The following is a 19,107-nucleotide window of genomic DNA, read 5'->3' as shown; positions in this document are numbered from 1 at the left end:
CATGTATTCCAGAGCCAGCAGCAGCAGCAGCGGCAGCAATATAACAACGGCTGCACTGCGCTATAATAACGATATCGCGCTTAATACGGTGCATGCGTGTATACGTCGTTTTACGCATTATTATTATTATTACTATTATTACAAATTTCGGGACTGCTGCTGCTGCTGCTGCTGGCGTAAAGTAGGTACTGCACCTCGTCGGCAGCTGGGGGGTGCGCTTAGCTCATATATATATTTTTTGTGTCATATAACGTCGTCGCCGTTGTCGTTGCACGAAATAATAATTTTATATCGTCGCGCACACCGGGCGGTATATAGCGCAATTTTGCCAATATCACACACACACACAGATACACACTTTGTCATATGTGTAATTTCGTGCGTGTTATATACGTGAATGTGTCAGACGCGATTATTATACCATTATAATAATACTATAATTTCTGCGAGACAGCGTGTCAACAGATTTATCATTATATTATATTATCGTAATAACAACGATTCGTACAGTCGCGCACACAAATGTGATTATAGTTTTGTTTTTCCTTTCACTCGCAGGCATTATCGTCATCGCGTCCTTTTGCGGGCAAACACGTCGTCGTCATGCACACACATACATACACTTATACATACATGTTTCGTCAATTATATAATAGTAATAATAATAATAATAATAATAATAATAATAATAATAATAATAACAATACTAATGATAATAATAACGATAATGACAACGACAATAAGGATAATCATACACGTAAACGTATAGCGAGTTAGTTACGAAAAGCGGATGTGTACAAAAATACGGTTAACACGATTGAAAATTTGGCACTTGAGACCCTCGTCTACGGTTTTTATTTTATTTTATTTATTTTATCATTATCTCATAGTATTCTCATTAATATAATTCTTCTTCGTTATTTATAATTTTTTTTTTCATCTTCACCTCTCTCGTACTTAATAATACGCGCGAAGCACTGTTTTCATTAATCGTAACGCTTAAAATGTCTGTGTGTATCATTTTTCACCTGTACGTCGTATCCGTCCTGGTGGTGTCGAGTACGAGCCTTTTTTATCGACCTCAGCTCGCTGCCTGCACGATCGTCATCGTCGTCGTCGTCGTCGTTGTCGTTGCAAATTGAATCGCAGCATCGGCAGCAACAGTAGCAGAATCGTAATTAGCGTCCACCATCGCCGTTCGCGGCGTCGTGAGCCACTGCTAATCCTCCTCCTCGGCGGCCATCTTGGCCAGATTCATCAGCATGAGCTTCTTCTTGGCGATCTTGCTGTACTCGATGTCGATCGGCTTGGTCGTGTCGTACAGGCTCGGCGCCTGCAGTATGATCATGGCCGTGCCGACGATACAGGCGATCGTGAAGGCGATCAGGAAGATGCGGTCGATCACCATCGCCACGTACTTCCAGTCCTCCTCGACCTGAGTTTAGTTCAAAAACAGAAGAAAAACAAAAAAAACAGAGAAACGTGATTATTTTTACATATCATGTATATAGAAAGGAGTTTTGCAGGATACGAGCGCGCGCGCGAAGTGCTACAGGAATTATTTATATTCGCCGAGCGGTGCGCGGAGGAGCTTTTAAAGCTTCACCCGCGCGCGTCGTGAAATTATTTATCCTCTCGCTCTCTCTCTAGTGCTGCACGTAGCGATCGATATTATACGTATGCCTGTCTATATAACGTCGACTACTTTCGGTTTTCGCGCTTTGACGCTTTATAGCTAACGTCTCACTCGCTATACTACTCGAGCTTGATCTGATTTACCGGTATATGTGTGAGGGTGAGAGCGGAGTCTAGCCGCGCCTAATACCTATGGTGCCGCACTCATCTCTGCGCTTTCTCGGACGTTATATTGCCGAGCTATATATAAGGCGGCTTTCTCGGTATAGTATCCAGCGAGGAGCGAAGAGGGAGGGAGGGAGGATAATTGAACGGACAAGAAGACAAAGTGAGACGAGTCGGCGGCAGTTAACAGGTGGTAAAGTTTTTGCCACGGCTGAAAAAGGATAGAAAGGCGGTATAAGACATTGAGAAATCGGTCCCTCGCACACACACACACGCGTACAAGCTTCAACCCCTCCTCTTTTTATATTCTCTTAAGGGAGCAAAGTGTGTAGTTGATCGGCCTTCGAGGACTCGACGCGACGGCAAGAAAGAGATTGATGTGCGATGCGCATGTGTGTGTGTGTGTATAACATCGACTGAACGATCGGCTGGTGCGACGATCAGCTGTGTCATTTCCAAAGTAGATGGGACGAAGCTGCCGTTGTAATGTGTGCTATATAAACGTCAGGCGCACACACACACCGGAGATTAGGGCCAAAAAAGCTCGCACAGCAGCAGCAGCTACATTATAATGCACACGTTGGCAGAAGCCAACCCTCCCTCTCCTCTGGAGATTACGCAACCGAGAGAGAGCGAATATCGCTCTTTACTATCAAATTTGGAATCTAGGTGTGTGTATCTATGTGTGTTATATATACTCAGCTCGGGCAGCTATTATGTATATACACACACACTCTCTCTCGTATCTACACCGAGCTATGGGTTATCGCGATCGGGCATCGAAGCCCCAGCGCACTGGATTATGTTACCGTTAATTAATTGCCCTATACCCGCTCGTCTATGTGAGTGTGTGTGTGTGTGAGTGTATGTGTGTGTGCACATAATACACTGCTGCTGCTGACCGTGCACACCTACATTATTACTTCGCGCGTATATATGTAAAAGCTTGGATATTTACCGAGAGATTTTCATACCCGTGGTTCTGATCGGTATGTTTATATACAAATGGATTATAGATATATGTATTGGCCTACATCATTGTACTTCAAAAAAAGTATCGCGCTTAATCCCCTCGTGCGCGTCGGTGGCGTCAAAAGTCGAGCTCGCCCACTTTTTTATTCTCGTTTATTAAGCGCGTTAAAAAAAAAAAAAAAAAACGTTGAATCGGAAGTAACGCCGTGGGAGTCGTCTCCTCCCCCAACCTCGTACCCTACGCAATATATAAAATATATATACGCGAGTGCCACGCCATATATATACGTAATACACATTTTTATGCAATTTTTGACCCAGTATAACGCTCTTTTAACTTTTATAAAAAAAAAACATACATTTGCGCGAGAGCAAATGAATATTCACGAGAAGGGGTGGTTCAGGCTCTGTATGCGTGTGCTGCCGCGTGCGACCGCTAAAAAAGCGATTAAAAGCTATTTTCATTTTGTTTCATTTCGCTTCGTGGGTACGCGCGTTGATCGGAGCTCGTCCAAAAGAGGTGATAAATCACTGGCTCGCGTGTATTGTTACGTTACGTATATGTAGAGTAAAAAAGGCTCAAATCTATTTCGCGCGTAGCACTCCGTATTATAAAAAAGAGAGTTTGACTAAATTAAAAAGTTTTTCTCATCGTCATATGGTATATATTACTCACGGCCTCGAATTTGTCCTTGTTCTTGGCGTGCTGGGCGATGAATCTCGCGTCCTCGATGGTGCGCTCGACGTCGCGCAGCCTCTCGAACGTCGGGCTGGGCTGGAGCTCGTGCGGATCCTGCGGATGCGGATGCAGATGATGATGATGATGATGATGAAAGCCCAGCGGATAGCCGTTGGGCGAGGGCGGCCCGAAGAGATCGTCGTCGGCCCCGGGCAGGGGCAGCGCCACCACCCCGTCGTGCTCCACGGTCACGGCGAAGTCGCCGAGTCTCAGGTGGGCCGGTGACGAGGGCAGATTGACGATGGGCAGCCCCGGTGGCAGCTCGTACTCGGCCGCGTAGCGGCCCTTCGAGCCGACGTACACGTCCGGATAGGTGCCGACCTCGATCGTCGGCGGGGCCGGGCTCATGTGGAAGACGTCGGTGAGTATCGCCCCGCCGTTGGCGTGATCCGAGCCAAGCGGCGGCTGCTGCTTCACGGCGGCGAGCTCGTTGGCCTCGCGCACTATCATGTCGCGCTCGTCGGCGTCCAGGCCGCCGCCGTCGTCCTCGTCCTCGTCGTCGTCGAGCTCCGAGCAGCCGTCGTCGTCCTCGTCGTCCTCCTCGTCCTCGGCGTTGGCCTCGTCGCCGTCGTCGTCCTTCTTGGGCCGCTCGAGCAGCAGGAACTTGGGCAGCACGTCGATGAACACGACCCTGACCCAGGGCGCCATCTTGTGCGTGACGGGCGAGCGAAAGTTGACGTTGAGCACGGCTATGGTGACGACGACCGAGAGCGTGACCAGGACCATGGTGAAGAGCAGATACTTGCCGAGTAGGGGGACGGTGAGCGAGGTCGACGGTATGATCTCGACGAGAAGGAGGAAGAACACGGTGAGCGAGAGGAGGATCGAGATGGCGAGGGAGACCTTCTCGCCGCTGTGCGAGGGCAGATAGAACACGAGCACGGAGAGGAAGGAGATGCCGACGCAGGGGATGATCAGGTTGACGGTGTAGAAGAGGGTCTTGCGACGCAGCGTGATGTAGAACATGATGTCGGGGTAGGGCTCCTCGCAGCAGATGTAGAACTTCTCGTTGCGCACCGCCGGCACTTTGAGTATGTCCCACTCGACGGAGATGTAGTAGTCGGTCAAGTCGATGCCGACGTCGATCTCGTTCGAGTCCTCGCTCTGGAGCAAGTGCCTCAGATCGACCTGTGTGTCCGACAAAAAAAAAATGGACCGTGTGGGAGCCACGCCCTGCTGCTATATACAGAGGCATTCGCGTACACACACATACACACACGTAGAGAGCTTGCAGCACCTTAGGCCGCGCGCGTAGATTTATCGGTTCTCTGGGCTGGACCAACCTCTATATACATAGCTCTTTCTCTCTCCGCCCGGATATCGGACAGTCGGATTTGTCCGACATACATATAGGCTCGTGCAGCAGCTGCTGCAAGCTCTCTCTCTACGTTAGCTATATATCAAGAATGCACGAGCGTGCGAATGAAAATTTTATGTTATAATAGCACGGACTCGTGTGCATATGTGTGTGTGCTCGCGGTGGCCTACATTATAACATATGAACTCACCGTGTATCCGTCGTAGGTCCACGAGCCGAACTTCATGAAGCAGGTCTGCTGATCGAAGGGAAAGTACTCGACGTCGATCTCGCAGAACGACTTGTAGATGGCCGGCGGCTTCCACACGACCTTGCCCGTGTGATGCAGTATGGCCTTGGTCATGATCGTCACCTCGTAATTACCGTCGGCGCTGAGGGACGACGACGACGACGACGGGAACGGAGCAAAAACAAAAAAAAACACAGAAAAATCAGTTCCTGAATCAGTTGCGCGTGCACATGTATATATATCGGCGCGGTTGCCGAGCTGCGGTGAATCGACGCGAGAGAGAGAGAGACAGACACACACAAACGGAAATGCAAATTCGCGTTCGCAAGCTCGATCCTTTGGGAGGCTAGTCATGGAGATTCATTTCACGTTTCTCTGCGGCGAAAACGTACAAACCCACACAGACAAATGTAGCGTATATACACACACACACTCGTTTTGCTCTCTGCCTTTCGGTCGAGCGAGCAACAGAAAAGCAGCAGCAGCAGCAGCGACGCGGCGCGCAGTGAATCAATATAATATATATGTATATAAGTTACCCCGTGCCGCTGCAAGCTCGAGTGGAGCTTGCGGCAGAGAGATCAACGCGATCGTTTTCTTCCGATCGAGCGGGTTTGTTTCTTTTTCTCTCCCGCAAGCTCCCACAGCTAGATATTTATACAGGGTAAAGGTGGACTGATTTTGTCGATTCCCCCCCTCGCAAGTCTTACGTAAAGTTACTCTTTACCTGCTGCCGGAGAGCTTGCAGGCGCGCGCGCGAGCAGCAAGCCAAACGACTCGATTAAAATCTACTGCACATTCCATAAATTCCCTCTCTCTCTCTCTCCCTTGCAAGCTTATACACATACTACTTTGTGGGCGCACCGAGTTCTCTCTGCTGGGCTAGGCTACACTCATTCTTCTTCCACTACTTTTTCTTCTTCTTTTTTTTTGTGTCAAAGTTGTCGCGCTCTTGAGATGTTATATATACGTGTATGTATGTGTGCGGGTATGCTCTATTTTTCGGGGACATCGAGCGCCCTGCGGAACGTATAGCGAGACGTTAAGGACCTCTTTCGCTCTTCGTAGACACACACGCGCGCATACACGTACAATGAGAGAAAGATCCACACGACCGAAAGCTCAAGTCTTTTCATTAATATTCATTCCGTCGAAGCTTCCAAAGGTGCAGGCGATAAGCTTGACTCTTTGTTCTTTACGTTCTCTCTCTCGCAGCTAACCAACTCGTGACTCACTCTCGCGGAGATCTCTCTTCTTTTTAACCCATCTTCCTTTTTCTTCTACTTTCTTTTTTCTTTTTTTTTTTGCTCTATCGTTTGATCGACGAGGCGTACGCCTTTGAAATAGTGAATTTCTCGATTCTCTCCCCCCATTTTTTTTTATCATACGCCTCCGCGCAGTCTATGGCTCTATAGCTCTCGATATTTCGCCCATATTATATACATATGTGTCTGCCTGTATGTGTGTGTATCACGATTCCGTCCGGCTACTCTATCGCTTGATTAAAGCACGTATATAGAACGAATAGGCAACGGTCGGACACGTGTGGGCCGAAAAAATTTTTTATCCGCCTCGACTCGGAGCGTACGTGCATAGACCTACGATCGAGACGAACGTGGACTACGAATATTTATACACATTTGGATTTATTATTATTATTATTATTATATTTATATAAAGGTATTTTGCAAATTCGTAGATTCGTAGCTGCTGCTGCCGCTCTCTCCTCTCTCTGGTATAAATAATTCATCGAATTTTCGTTTGGTATTCGCGCGGGCGCGTGTTTCGCGTTTTCGAAAATTTGTATCGCGCGCGCGCGCCTGCCTATATAATCCAGTACGGAACTTGATATACAGAATCGCGAACGAGCGAGCGAGAGTAATATTTTAGTATCTTTGTGATTCCGCCGCGAGCTTCTCTCTTTCTCTCTTTCGCCTGTCTGTGTATGCAGTGCGCGCGGCCAACTCGCTAATATTTTATTCTCGTTTCATTTGCGGCGCTCGCGCGAATATTATTTGCTAGGTGAATTTTCATCTATTGATTTTCGCTTATTACACTCCGCAGTCACGTTTACCCCCTCTCACTCATTCGGGGTGAGCTCCTCGATTGCCATTGTTTCGAAGACTATATACGATGGAAATATTATTATAGCGAGCGCGAGTCGAGGTAGAGAGAAAAAAAATTATGCGACTTTAATAATGTACATAATCAAGAGTTGGATATATCAAATATTTTCCTCCGCCGAGAGAGAGAGAAAGAGACAGAAACGAGCGAGGCAGACAGAGCTGCGCTGCAGCCACACCAATTAGTAATTCGTTCGCCGAAGCTTTTGATTGTTCGCCGCAGCGGCAGTGGCGCGCGCGCATGGGAGCTCTGAAAGTTGGCCGCACACACCGTCGCGGCCCCGTGTTGCTGCGCTAAGTGCGTTAAAGCAAGTTTAATCGTTGAAAGCTCGGCGTCATCCGCTCTGGCTATTTGTGTATGTGTGTGTGTGTGTGTGTAGATAAGCTCAGGATGATTATGATAATAGTGATAATAATAATACGAAAATTCGGAAAGAATCTGTTTATTACGTCTCGTTTATTTTTTTCCTTCTTCTTCTTCTTCTTCGTTAAATGATCCTCGCGCGCATCCTCCCGCTTTATTATTTCGATTTGCGAGCGACGACAACGACGATGAATCTTAACGAGGCGTACTTTCGTGCTCAACGACGACGACAAAAAAAAAAGGAGGAAGAAAATGAAAGAAAGAAGAAGAAGAAATCATGGTAATAAATGAATGAACGAATCAGCGCGTTTACTACGTAGAGTTAAGGCGATCGTTATAAGGATCGCAGTATATGCACGCGCTTATGCCAAAGAAAAAGAACATTGTAGCGTGTAGGGCATATTTGTCGAGCACTTGCTTATGACGGGGCGTAGATGTGTGTAGGTGTACACAGGGATATATATACGTACAGAGCTACAGGAGAAAAAGAGAGAGAGAGAGAAGAATGAAAAGTGCGCTTACCCGCTGGGAGCTGTACCGTAGGCTATCTACTTGCCACTTCGGTATGTGTCTTTTTAATGGGCGACTCTCTCTCTCTCTCTCTCGTTCTTCCTCTCCTGTCTTTCTCTATTCTCATCTTTCTCACGCTCTCTCTGTCTCTGTGCATATACGTAGCCTAGCTATGCCAGTAGCCCCTATGACCCATTGACCCTTTCACCTTATTTCGGGGCCAGCGAGAGCGCGAGCCTCACATCGCGAGTGCGACACATTCATTCTTTCATCATCACACACACACACGTATATAATAATACAATCGCGAGCTCGTCGCGCTGGTGTATAATGAGCCAAGGTATACGCAGGTATACCTTGAAATATTCATGCTGCGCTTCCCCCGCGCGTCATATACGCTATATATATACGATATAAATGTACGATACGACGGTCTCTCGTGCACCTATACGTCGCGTATATATATTATATATATATTATATAATAAAAAGGAATAGGTACTCACTTGTTGTAAAGTACGATGTCTGGCAGCCATATGTGCTCCGAGGGCACGTGGAGCGTGTCGACGCCGCCGTAGTCGTCGGGATTCCATTTGAGCTTGTAATCGTTCCACTCCTGCGGACACAAGCACGAACAAAAAGAGAGTACATTATTATAACGTGCGCAAAAAATGTGTAAAATGCCGCGAGAACGAATCTCATGCTTCGATTATACGAGCTTCTCTCTCGACTCTCGTTCTCTTACATAAACGCGTCAGGGTACATATAGAAGCACAGGGGTATGGAGAGAAGGAGGAGTTGGAAGGAGCAGCGCTGATTAAATTCGTTCGAGGCCAAAGTTTCGAGCGCAGTAGTTATCGAGACCCGAGCTGCGCGAATTAGTCTTTAAGTATCGTCGTTCCTAGGCTCCACGCAGCTCGAGTGCCGCGCAGATATGAGAATTACCCTCGTTTTATCTCGAGATACCGCGTACAGATCTCTCACTTATACTCTCTCCCTCTGCGGAGCTTTACATATATTATAAGTCGAGCTTTATATCTCAATGTTACATTACGTTACTCACACACGGACACACGTATAAAAGCGTGCGTACCATTACACGCGGAACGTCATCGATCGACGATCGGTACTACGGCGGCGGTGGCTACGGAACAACAAACTTCGTTTCCCGCGCGCCAAATTGCGTTTCGCAGCGTATATATATATACGTTGAATATCTACTCGACCTCTACTCACGGAGCTTGCGAAAGAGCGAGCGAGTACACATAAGTGGCTTTCTCTCTCTCGCGCGCGTCAAGCTTGTGTGTGTGTGTGTATGTGTGTGCGAGTGGACCAACCAATTTATTAAGGACAGAGAGCGAGAGACTGTGCGAGGCGCAGCTGCTCTCTCTTTCATTATATGCATCGGACCTATAAAGAAAATTGGCCTCGAAACGGGATTGGAGAGCATGGAAAAAATATTTGATATAACGAAAAAAAACATTAACGAGGCGTTTTTGATCTCTGAAGTGTTCGTATGAAATTTTTTGATGAATCGAAACCGTCGTTATTTGGAGTTGAATATCGGGCTTTTGCGTCGCGAGCAATTATCGAAATTTTGATCAAGCGCACGAAAACGTCGGAAGACGGACCGTTTTCACGCTTTTCGATAATATACATAATTTTCTGGCCGTTCGTAAAATATTTACGTTACAATAGCAAAAGTTACTGTATGATATTAGAGAGTATATCAAAGTAAATAAACTGTCTGTTTATTTGACCAATGTCGGAACTTTTGAGATGGACTGTCCATTTGAGATAGACACACTGTTATTGTTTCATAGAATTTAATAACGATACTTTGATTAAAAGTAACGCAAAACGCTTGAAAATGACAAAATATTGATGTATTGAGAACTGAGGCAATCGTACCAAAAATTCCACGTACTTTATAACTCTTATTGTTAAGGAGTAGTTCATACTTCAGCGTTAGGTGGCGCACGGCCGACTTCTCGAAAACCAAAAGAAAAAAGGCAAAGTTTTAGCATTAAGTAAGAGCTACTACTTTATTTATTTTAGGGTAATGTTTTTATTTGCTTCAATTAACACATATATTATATGCATCTTTAAGCAAAAGCTAATTGAGCCTACATTTCGAAACCATTCGAAAATACGTAGACCTGTCGCGACCCGTCGCAACGACGTTCCGCATCATCGTGTTGCAAGAAATACATGTACATTTATGATGTACACATATATCGTACATTATTACACGTGTGTGCTATACACGCGCGTGCGGCCACGTGAGAATACACGAAATTAAATTTCATCCGTCCGTCCGCATGAGCTTGGCCCAGCAACAAAAGTCGCATTCACCACTACTGATATCCAACTGTGCCACACGTTTGGGCGACGTAGGATATGTATATATAATTGAAATCTGATTAGTCGTCGTCGTCGTCGTAGTCTGACGTACGACAAAAAAAAAGAAGAAAGAATGAGACGAGTGTGTGTGTGTGTCGGTGCACGAAAGCGGCTTATAATACCACGTTATAACGTATAGAATAGAGAAAGAGAGAGAGAGAGGACAACTTGGCAACGGATGTATGGCCGTTGGAAAACAGACGGAGTTAATCTAGCGAGGCCCTCTTATTATTATACCCGTTGCAGCTGCATGCGGCAGTCAAGGTAAAAAGACAGAGCTCAGCCTCCGAGGCTATTGTTGAAAAATGTAGATTAGTACGGCTGAATAATAATTGCGATATGTGTGTGTGTGGCTCGAAGAAAGAGCTCATCTCTCACACACACATTGGTAATGGAGCAACAATAACATAATACTCGAAGCCCTTTCATACGCGTTTTATCGAGGAGCGCGTGTCGCGCTCCACCTGGCAAGTATGACAGGAACTAAGTGACGACACGCCGCTACTCATATACAGCCCATACCTTCCCGCAGACTTTCTTTTCGCTCTCATTTGAATTTGATAAGAGTTATCGAAAATCTGATAAGCCCATCAGATTCCTTGGAAAAAATCCTATCGATATGAGGTATTCGAATTTTCGAAAAGTTCACGACTTTCGATAAAAACAACATTATGAAAGTGAGAAGCATAAAAAATGTTAACACCTAAAAAATGTTAACACCTCATACGCATTGCCTTTGTGTGTTGTGTATACATATACGTGCTGTCGCGTATATATGTCGCATATATCGAAGATTCTCCTAGAAGTCGCGGTGCTTTCGCCCGAATATCACCCCGGGCGACTCGCTCGACGCACTAGGTCGAGTCCTGTACTCGACGATGACTTTCTCCGGGAAGTCGCGATGTATTCACACGAATATCGTCCCGGGCAGATCGCTCCACGCACTAGGTCGAGATCAGTACTTGACGATGACTTTCTCCGGGAAGTCGCTGTGTTTTCGCACGAATATCGTCCCGGGTGCCTCGCTCGACGCACTAGGTCGAGATCAGTACTTGACGATGACTTTCTCCGGGAAGTCGCTGTGTTTTCGCACGAATATCATCCCGGGTGTCTCGCTCGACGCACTAGGTCGAGATCAGTACTTGACGATGATTTTCTCCGGGAAGTCGCTGTGTTTTCGCACGAATATCGTCCCGGGTGTCTCGCTCGACGCACTAGGTCGAGATCAGTACTCGACGATGACTTTCTCCGGGAAGTCGCGGTGTTTTCGCACGAATATCGTCTCGGGCGCCTCGCTCGACGCACTGGGTCGAAATCTGTACTTGACGATGACTTTCTCCGGGAAGTCGCGCTGTTTTCGCACGAATATCGTCCCAGGTGGCTTGCTTCACCCAATAGGTCGGAATCCGGACTTGACAATGATTTTCTGCGGGAAATCGCGATGTTATCTTACGGGAATCACCTGAAGTAGTCTGCTCGACGCACTATTTTGGGATCCGGACTTGACGATGATCTTCTCCGAGAAGTCGCGATGTTTTCGCATGAATTTTATTGTCAGGACGTATTTTTCAAATTTTCTACGTGTATCATAAGAATATCATTGATGTGCAAGTATGTCCGTCTTATCCGCATATTTTTTTGTGCTACCTTATGTTTCTAAACTATTCAATTGGTAATCTCATCTCGTAAATGATAATCAATTTCTTGGCTATGATATTATTGAAATCTAATAAATTCCGTCAAGTATTGATCAAACTAACAATTTTTTGTTTTAATCTGTTATCCTACTGAAATGTTTATAATAGAATAATTCAAAACCTTTTTAATACTTTTTTCAAAAGTTTAAATAGGGGCAAGTATGACAGTCTGATCCTTATAATTTTAATCTAACTTTAAAATTCTTTCTCTTATTTATGAAACTTCTAATTTAAAATTGTTAATGATTAATTACTTAGCTATGATAGTAATGAAATCCAATACATTCCGACAAGTATTCAAGCAAACTAAAAATGTTTTCTCTCAAACTATAACCATGATGCAAAGTTTGTGATAAAATAATTCAATAACTAATCATATGACTGTTGACATTAATAGTAACTGTTAGATTCAATAATCAATCACATTCACATATTATTGAAATCAAATACATTCCGACAAATATTCAAGCAAACTAACATTTTTATTTCTCAACCGATAACCACAATGCAAAGTATAATTGTTAGAATTGATAGTAATTATTCAATTATATACAGTGATAACTGAAATGATACTCTCATGCGATCATGCAAAGGTAACAGTGGTATGTAAAAAAACCTTACTTATGACTCTACTTGCCCGGCCGTCTCGATAAAATTCAAGACTTTCTCAATCGTCATATAATAATTATCAATACATAAAAAATATAGTTTTCAAAGTTTTCGTCATTTTATTAGAAGCCTTTAATTTAATGGGTCTACAGTGCATGAGACCTTTGCTCATCTAATCTTTACAAAAACACGCAAAAAATTTACTTAATTAAAGACAAAATATAAAGTCACCAGCCTGCATTCTTTTTCTATTTTAATATACAATTTTTTCTCAGAATCATTCTTCCATCAGTTCATAAAAAAGACTAAATGTCATTCATGTAAAGGGATTATAAGATTATGTTACTATACATCATTGAATTGAAAAATGTAACTAACTGTTCAGAAAATTTTTGTAAAATATATGGTTTTCTTTCGGTACGTGAAATTGTAATGTTCGCATCGGATTTGATCGAGACGGCCGGGCAAGTAGAGTCATAAGTAAGGTTTTTTTACATACCACTGTTACCTTTGCATGATCGCATGAGAGTATCATTTCAGTTATCACTGTATATAATTGAATAATTACTATCAATTCTAACAATTATACTTTGCATTGTGGTTATCGGTTGAGAAATAAAAATGTTAGTTTGCTTGAATATTTGTCGGAATGTATTTGATTTCAATAATATGTGAATGTGATTGATTATTGAATCTAACAGTTACTATTAATGTCAACAGTCATATGATTAGTTATTGAATTATTTTATCACAAACTTTGCATCATGGTTATAGTTTGAGAGAAAACATTTTTAGTTTGCTTGAATACTTGTCGGAATGTATTGGATTTCATTACTATCATAGCTAAGTAATTAATCATTAACAATTTTAAATTAGAAGTTTCATAAATAAGAGAAAGAATTTTAAAGTTAGATTAAAATTATAAGGATCAGACTGTCATACTTGCCCCTATTTAAACTTTTGAAAAAAGTTTATAATATACGAGCTTACTTTTTGTCGTTGCGGATTTACGCGATTATTTAGTTACGTAGCATAACACGGATTCGCGCAGATCGGTAATCGAAACGTTGCCGTTTGCTGCTGCAGCCGCTGTTGCAAGCTCGTGTGCCTTGTGAATAAATCAAAAGCCTCGTCTAGACGACTCGTCCTTTACCCCCTTCTTGTTTCACACATATACACACACGTTTTATATCTCTTACGCTCTTTTGCCATTGTCTCTCTCTTCTGTGTGTACACGTATTATCGTCAAATCGATAAAAGATTAATACCCGATGGGAGTTTATACTCGATCGCTGCAGCGCGCGAGTCTTTATTTTATTCACTTTCGTTGCGAGCTGGCGAGGTGTCGGTGAATTAAAGTCAATGAATACTCGGCCTCCCCCCTCACCCACGGCTTTATTACGAGCTTATAACGAGGAAAAATCGCGTTTAACGTATAGAAAACGACGACGATGATGAGGCTTTAATTGCGGCAAACATCCGAGGAATAATATTGATCTGCAGCCCCTTGTGGTAAGGCGATCTCTCCTAAGTTAATACGGATGTTGAAGAAGGGAGCGGGGGGAAAAAAGAAATTTAAGAGATTGAGATTGAGAGAGAGAAAGAGCTTAATCAATGCTGGTTATCGCTTACCTGCTCGACCCAAACGTTCGTCGTCATAATCTGATTCTTCAGGTTCTGCAACAGAGAAGTAAGAGAGTGAGAGAGTCAGACAAAATAAATGTAAAAGGTCAAATCGTTATTTAAAATGTTTCATCGTGATAAAGCAAGCGAGGGTTAAGGCAAAGGAGGAATGTTTGTGTGTGTGTGTGTGTGTGTGCATGTGTGCAGTGTGTCAGGCGGCTTTTTTCCTCCTCCTTCTTCTTCTTCTTCTTCTTCTCTCGCTCCGGCTGACACACTAAAATGCTCGTGAGCTTTTTTTATCCAAGCGAGAGAACAGAGAGAGAGAGAAGGAAAAAGGCTGAATCGTCGAGTCTAAAGCTCCGAGACCATAAATTTTGCTCCTCGCACGCCCTGAGAGCATGTGTGTTAGTAGAATGTATACATTCGTGTGTGTGTGCAGTGCGAGCTTTTTCGGCGGGGGAGGGTCGAAAAAGGTGCGAGCTGTCCCAGGGACAAAAGAAGCTTCGCTTTAAAGCTGCGAGACATTCTTGCAAAGCTCGCCTCTCTCCATACATACATATATATAGCATTTAGCTTTCGATAAAACCAGTCCTCTCCCTTCTACTACTATTTTTTTTTTTTTTCAGGAAAAGCTCGCGAAAGCTCGCACGCACTCGCGCAAACACGCTCTCGAAAAATGTATATAAATTACCTAAGCCTCTCTCCCGCGTGTGTGTACACTGGAGCGCTTGCGTATATATATTCGCAGATAGGCGGCGGCGGGCCCGGGTGTATGATTTAAGTCTGTGTAATGCACTGCGCTGCCACGCGCGGGTAAACGAAAAAGGGACTAATAAAACACACTCGCGCGCGCGACGCGCAGCGAAATGTAAAAAAAAAAAACGGAAAAAGAGAGAGAAAAGTGGAACGAGAGAAAAAAAAAAGTTAACGCAGTCCTTGCGCGTGTATATATACCACTCGGCTTTTACGATATGTAAAAAGCTCGCAAGCTCGCTCGCGCGCCACCGGAGCGAAATCGCGAATGAAAAGTGTATACACAGGCGCGCGCGATGTATATATGTATAGCGCACCTCGAAGATTCCACACTTTCTTATTCTCTTTTGCATATACAGTGTGTATATATACACAAATATATACATACGTAGTAAGGAGCGAAGGTAAGTGTGCGTACGGAGAGAGAAAAAAAAAATAAAAAGAAAATTTGTACAAGAGAGAGAGGAGCTCGTGTTTATACTACCATTTCGTTTTCTGCATACACAGAGAGTTGAACGTTTGTCGTTCGTTCTATATATACAGAGCAGAGAGTCAAAATCTGATATATTTCATAATTCGATGATCGCAAAGAGAGGCTAACGGAAAGTACGAAGAAGAAGAAGAAGAAGAAATACAACAACGTACTCGTCTCGAAAAAATCAGTTTACGATAATCGCTCGTATTATGCCATCATAAATAAGAGAAACTTTTGTTCCATCTCTCCCTTCCTACCTACCTCTCTCTTCGGAGGCAGTTTTCCTTGTATATAAGCGTGGAGATAGCTCAAAAAGTTCAAATTGATTTTACTCGATCGAGAGGAAAAGGGATAGAGAGAGAGAGCTATACGACAAATCCCCGAGCAAAATCGAATTACTTGCTTTTATTTTCTCCAAAGTAGAATGTTAGGTGAATTTTATGAAAGAGAGAAAGTGGGGGATAGAGAGAGAGTGAAAAAAAGGCAGAGCGACGTTTTACAATCGTTATAACGTGTAGGGTATACATACAGTATATAGAAAAAGACGCCGCGGAAGAAGAGAAACACAGAAAAAGCTTATGTATAAAAAGCTAGAAAAAAAAGGCTAGAGTTGGCCTGAAAATTAGTCCTTTGACGGGGTTGGCCTCTCTCCCTCTTTGAAGAAAAATCTTCGCTCCTACTGCCGCTACTTTCTCCAACGCTGGAATGTTTGACGTATTACTACTACTACTACGAGCTCGAGGTTAGGTGCCCCCGAGTTCTCTCTCTCTCTCTACACAAACACGAAAAAAGAAAAAAATTTAAGCAGTAGGCAGACATCATTAGAGGCGCGCGCGGGACTCGAGAATATAATGCTGCCAAGGGAGAATCGCTCGGTGGAGAAGTCGAGCCGAGGTGGTGGTGGTGGTGGTAGGAGAAAAAACAAGCACTGCTGCTGCTGCAGTGCCTCGTCGCACACGCGTCAAGATTTATTAACGTCGCTGTGGAGTCGGGGGGAAGGCACTAAGAGACAGAGACAGAGACAGAGAGAGAGAGAGAGAGAGAGAGAGAGAGGGAAAAACTCGACGTTCGCATTTCTCGCTGCACGAAGCACTACGCGAGCTTTGACAAATCAAGCGTATATATCCGAGAGCTTACATTGTATAATCAAACGGATAAACAATATATACATATATCCGACGTATAAAAGCTCGGTTATGCGTGCACGAAAGCGCTCTTCGCGTCGTCTCGAGCTTGCATGCGCTTCGACTATTCGAGTATCGAGAAATCGCACGCTCGCGTCAGGATCGATCGCGTACACTACGTAGATGCTCAACGACCGAACGAGGACGCGCCGAGCAGCGGCATAAAAAAAACGAAGAAGAAGAAGAACTGAGGCAGCGAGCGAGCAAAGGCACAAAGTACATATATATAAAAGATATAGAAGCTCCGATATATAGATATTCGAGTATACACATACATAATCGTGAATCAATTTTATTAGCAGAATATTTTCCTCGCGGTTGAGAGAGAGATAGATAGATAGACGAATAACTTAACGGGGCGTGCGCTAAGCGATTTTTAAAGAGCTTTTATCTTTATCTTCGGCGAGGCGCGCGCGCGAGAGAGAGATATCCCACTGCGGATAAGCCCGCCCGCGCGTGGTATATATAGCGTATATATAATACATTATATATCCTGTGTGTGTGTGTGTGTGTATCGCCTAAAAGCGATCGAGAAAGGAGAGATGTAAATTTGTTATAATCTCTAATCGAAGCCGTTCTCCGATCTATGTATATATACAGGGAGCGGGCGGGCGACACCCCGAGTAATAAACTGTTACAGCGCTAGAGGATCGTAAAAGTTTCATCCATCGGGCGCGCGAGGGAAAAATGATGTTACTGCTGCCGTTCGCGCAGTAGCACGAGCTCCGTCGATATCGAGAGCTACGTGTATACATCTATATAATGTTGAGCTTGCACAGTTGCGGACGAGACAGAGAGAGAGAGAAACACGCAGGGAGTAAGTGAGAGTAAGGGAAAAATACATCGAGTAGAAAAGTTTTAATTGCTAGCTGCAGGCTTGGCATATAGATATAGATACGTAAAATGCAAAAGTACAAGCTTCGCTGATTGGCATCTCTAGCTGCTGCTGCTGCTACTACGACGACGAGGAGGAGACGTTTGAGCCCCGCGGAACATGGCTCGATGCCATCGAGAAAAGTAGCAGAGCAGAGAGATATAGAGATAGAGATAGAAGAGAGAGAAAAAAAAGGAAGCGAACTTCGAGCTTTGGCAGAGAGAAGAAAACTCTTTTCTCGCTACATGATGGAGAAAAAAATGAAAAGAGCCAGCTAGCGAGCTTGTTTTCACTCGTCCCCCGAAATTTGATCTATGCGAGCGATTAAAGCTCGGCGGGTCGGTGCATTACATCGCTTTTTGCTTTCTCGCTCTCTCTCTCTCTCTTTCTCTCTCTCTCATATAGGCGTGCTGCAAAACAAACACAGAGAAAGAGAGAGAGAGAGAGCAGAAAAGCTCGGAGTCATCGTTTTCATAAAATTCATTAGTTAATTAACTATCGTGAAAAGAGAGAGACTCTCGCTCTCTCTCTCTTCGATTGCTATTACTTATCCAAGTAGTTTTTCTCCTTTGCTATAATATATACGGTCGGCTGCTGCCGCCGCTGCGCTACCTGAATTTTAATTCGGGCTCCGCCGCTACGGCTCGCGAAGGAGATATATTCCCTAAAGTCGCGTTCGATCTGCGCCGATGTGCATTAATATCCTTGCCAGCCAATTTCCGTGTTTTAAAACCGTGGCAAAGGAGTAGTAGTAGTAGCAATGGTGAATGTGTAAATTCGAAAGGTACATTATATAAATCGAGGCACCCGATGCAAGACGTAAAGAAGTAAGAAGAAAAAAAATTTTTTCTTCTGCCTCTCGTCGTGATACGCCCTGTGAATTTTTGAGCGGTACGATTACGGTCGCGACTTCGTACATACATAAAAAATAAAAAAAATATATAATAAAAATAAAAAAGGTAGAGAGAAAAGCTCGGCTATATATACCGAAACACGAAAATGCTCTTGCGTGTGCGCTCGGACGAGGTAAAAAAAAAAAAGGAGGAGAAAAATCAGAATGAAAGAAGCCGAAAGAGACTCGAGCATTTCAATAGCTCTTAATTCTTCTATGCGGCGCACAACAGCGGCAGCGGCAGAAGGAGAGGGATTTTTTTCTATTTCAGTTCAGGTCATGTCAAGCTTATACTCTTAACGAATGAAATTATATCGCGTTTCCCTTGTCTCAAATGGGAAGGAAAAAAAAGAGAGGGAGAAGAAGAAGAAGAAGAAGTGGAGGAGGACGGAAGCATCAGAGGAAAGATCTTAGAGAGAGAGAGCGGTCTTAGGGAATCGCGCGAGCATTAATAAGATCTTATCACTGGGATGGGATTTGAGACCAAAAAGGCTCTTAGCTCCGGTAAATTGAGAAAAAGAGGGCATGAGAGAGAAAAAAAAG

At 44.1% G+C, this 19,107-nt stretch overlaps 1 protein-coding gene across 2 annotated transcripts in view; it reads right to left on the bottom strand.

Moving 5' to 3' along the window:
* Positions 1-675: 675 nt before the first annotated feature.
* Positions 676-19,107, bottom strand: part of LOC106653607 (acetylcholine receptor subunit alpha-like 1) — a 32,445-nt gene continuing 14,013 nt past the window's right edge. For both annotated transcript variants that reach the window (XM_023458716.1, XM_023458717.1), the window contains 5 exons: positions 14,396-14,440; positions 8,561-8,670; positions 5,020-5,200; positions 3,449-4,639; positions 676-1,435 (listed from right to left, as the gene is read on the bottom strand). In XM_023458716.1, coding sequence (XP_023314484.1) covers positions 1,220-1,435; positions 3,449-4,639; positions 5,020-5,200; positions 8,561-8,670; positions 14,396-14,440 — 1,743 coding nt within the window. In that variant the 3' untranslated portion in view covers positions 676-1,219. The remainder of the gene's footprint in view (positions 1,436-3,448; positions 4,640-5,019; positions 5,201-8,560; positions 8,671-14,395; positions 14,441-19,107) is intronic.

The sequence above is a fragment of the Trichogramma pretiosum genome, unplaced genomic scaffold (assembly GCF_000599845.2).
Source record: "Trichogramma pretiosum strain Unisexual culture from Peru unplaced genomic scaffold, Tpre_2.0 scaffold75, whole genome shotgun sequence".
Taxonomy (NCBI): Eukaryota; Metazoa; Arthropoda; class Insecta; order Hymenoptera; family Trichogrammatidae; genus Trichogramma; species Trichogramma pretiosum.
The sequence above is the reverse complement of the archived record's forward strand: the minus strand, read 5'-3'. Positions and strand labels throughout refer to the sequence as shown.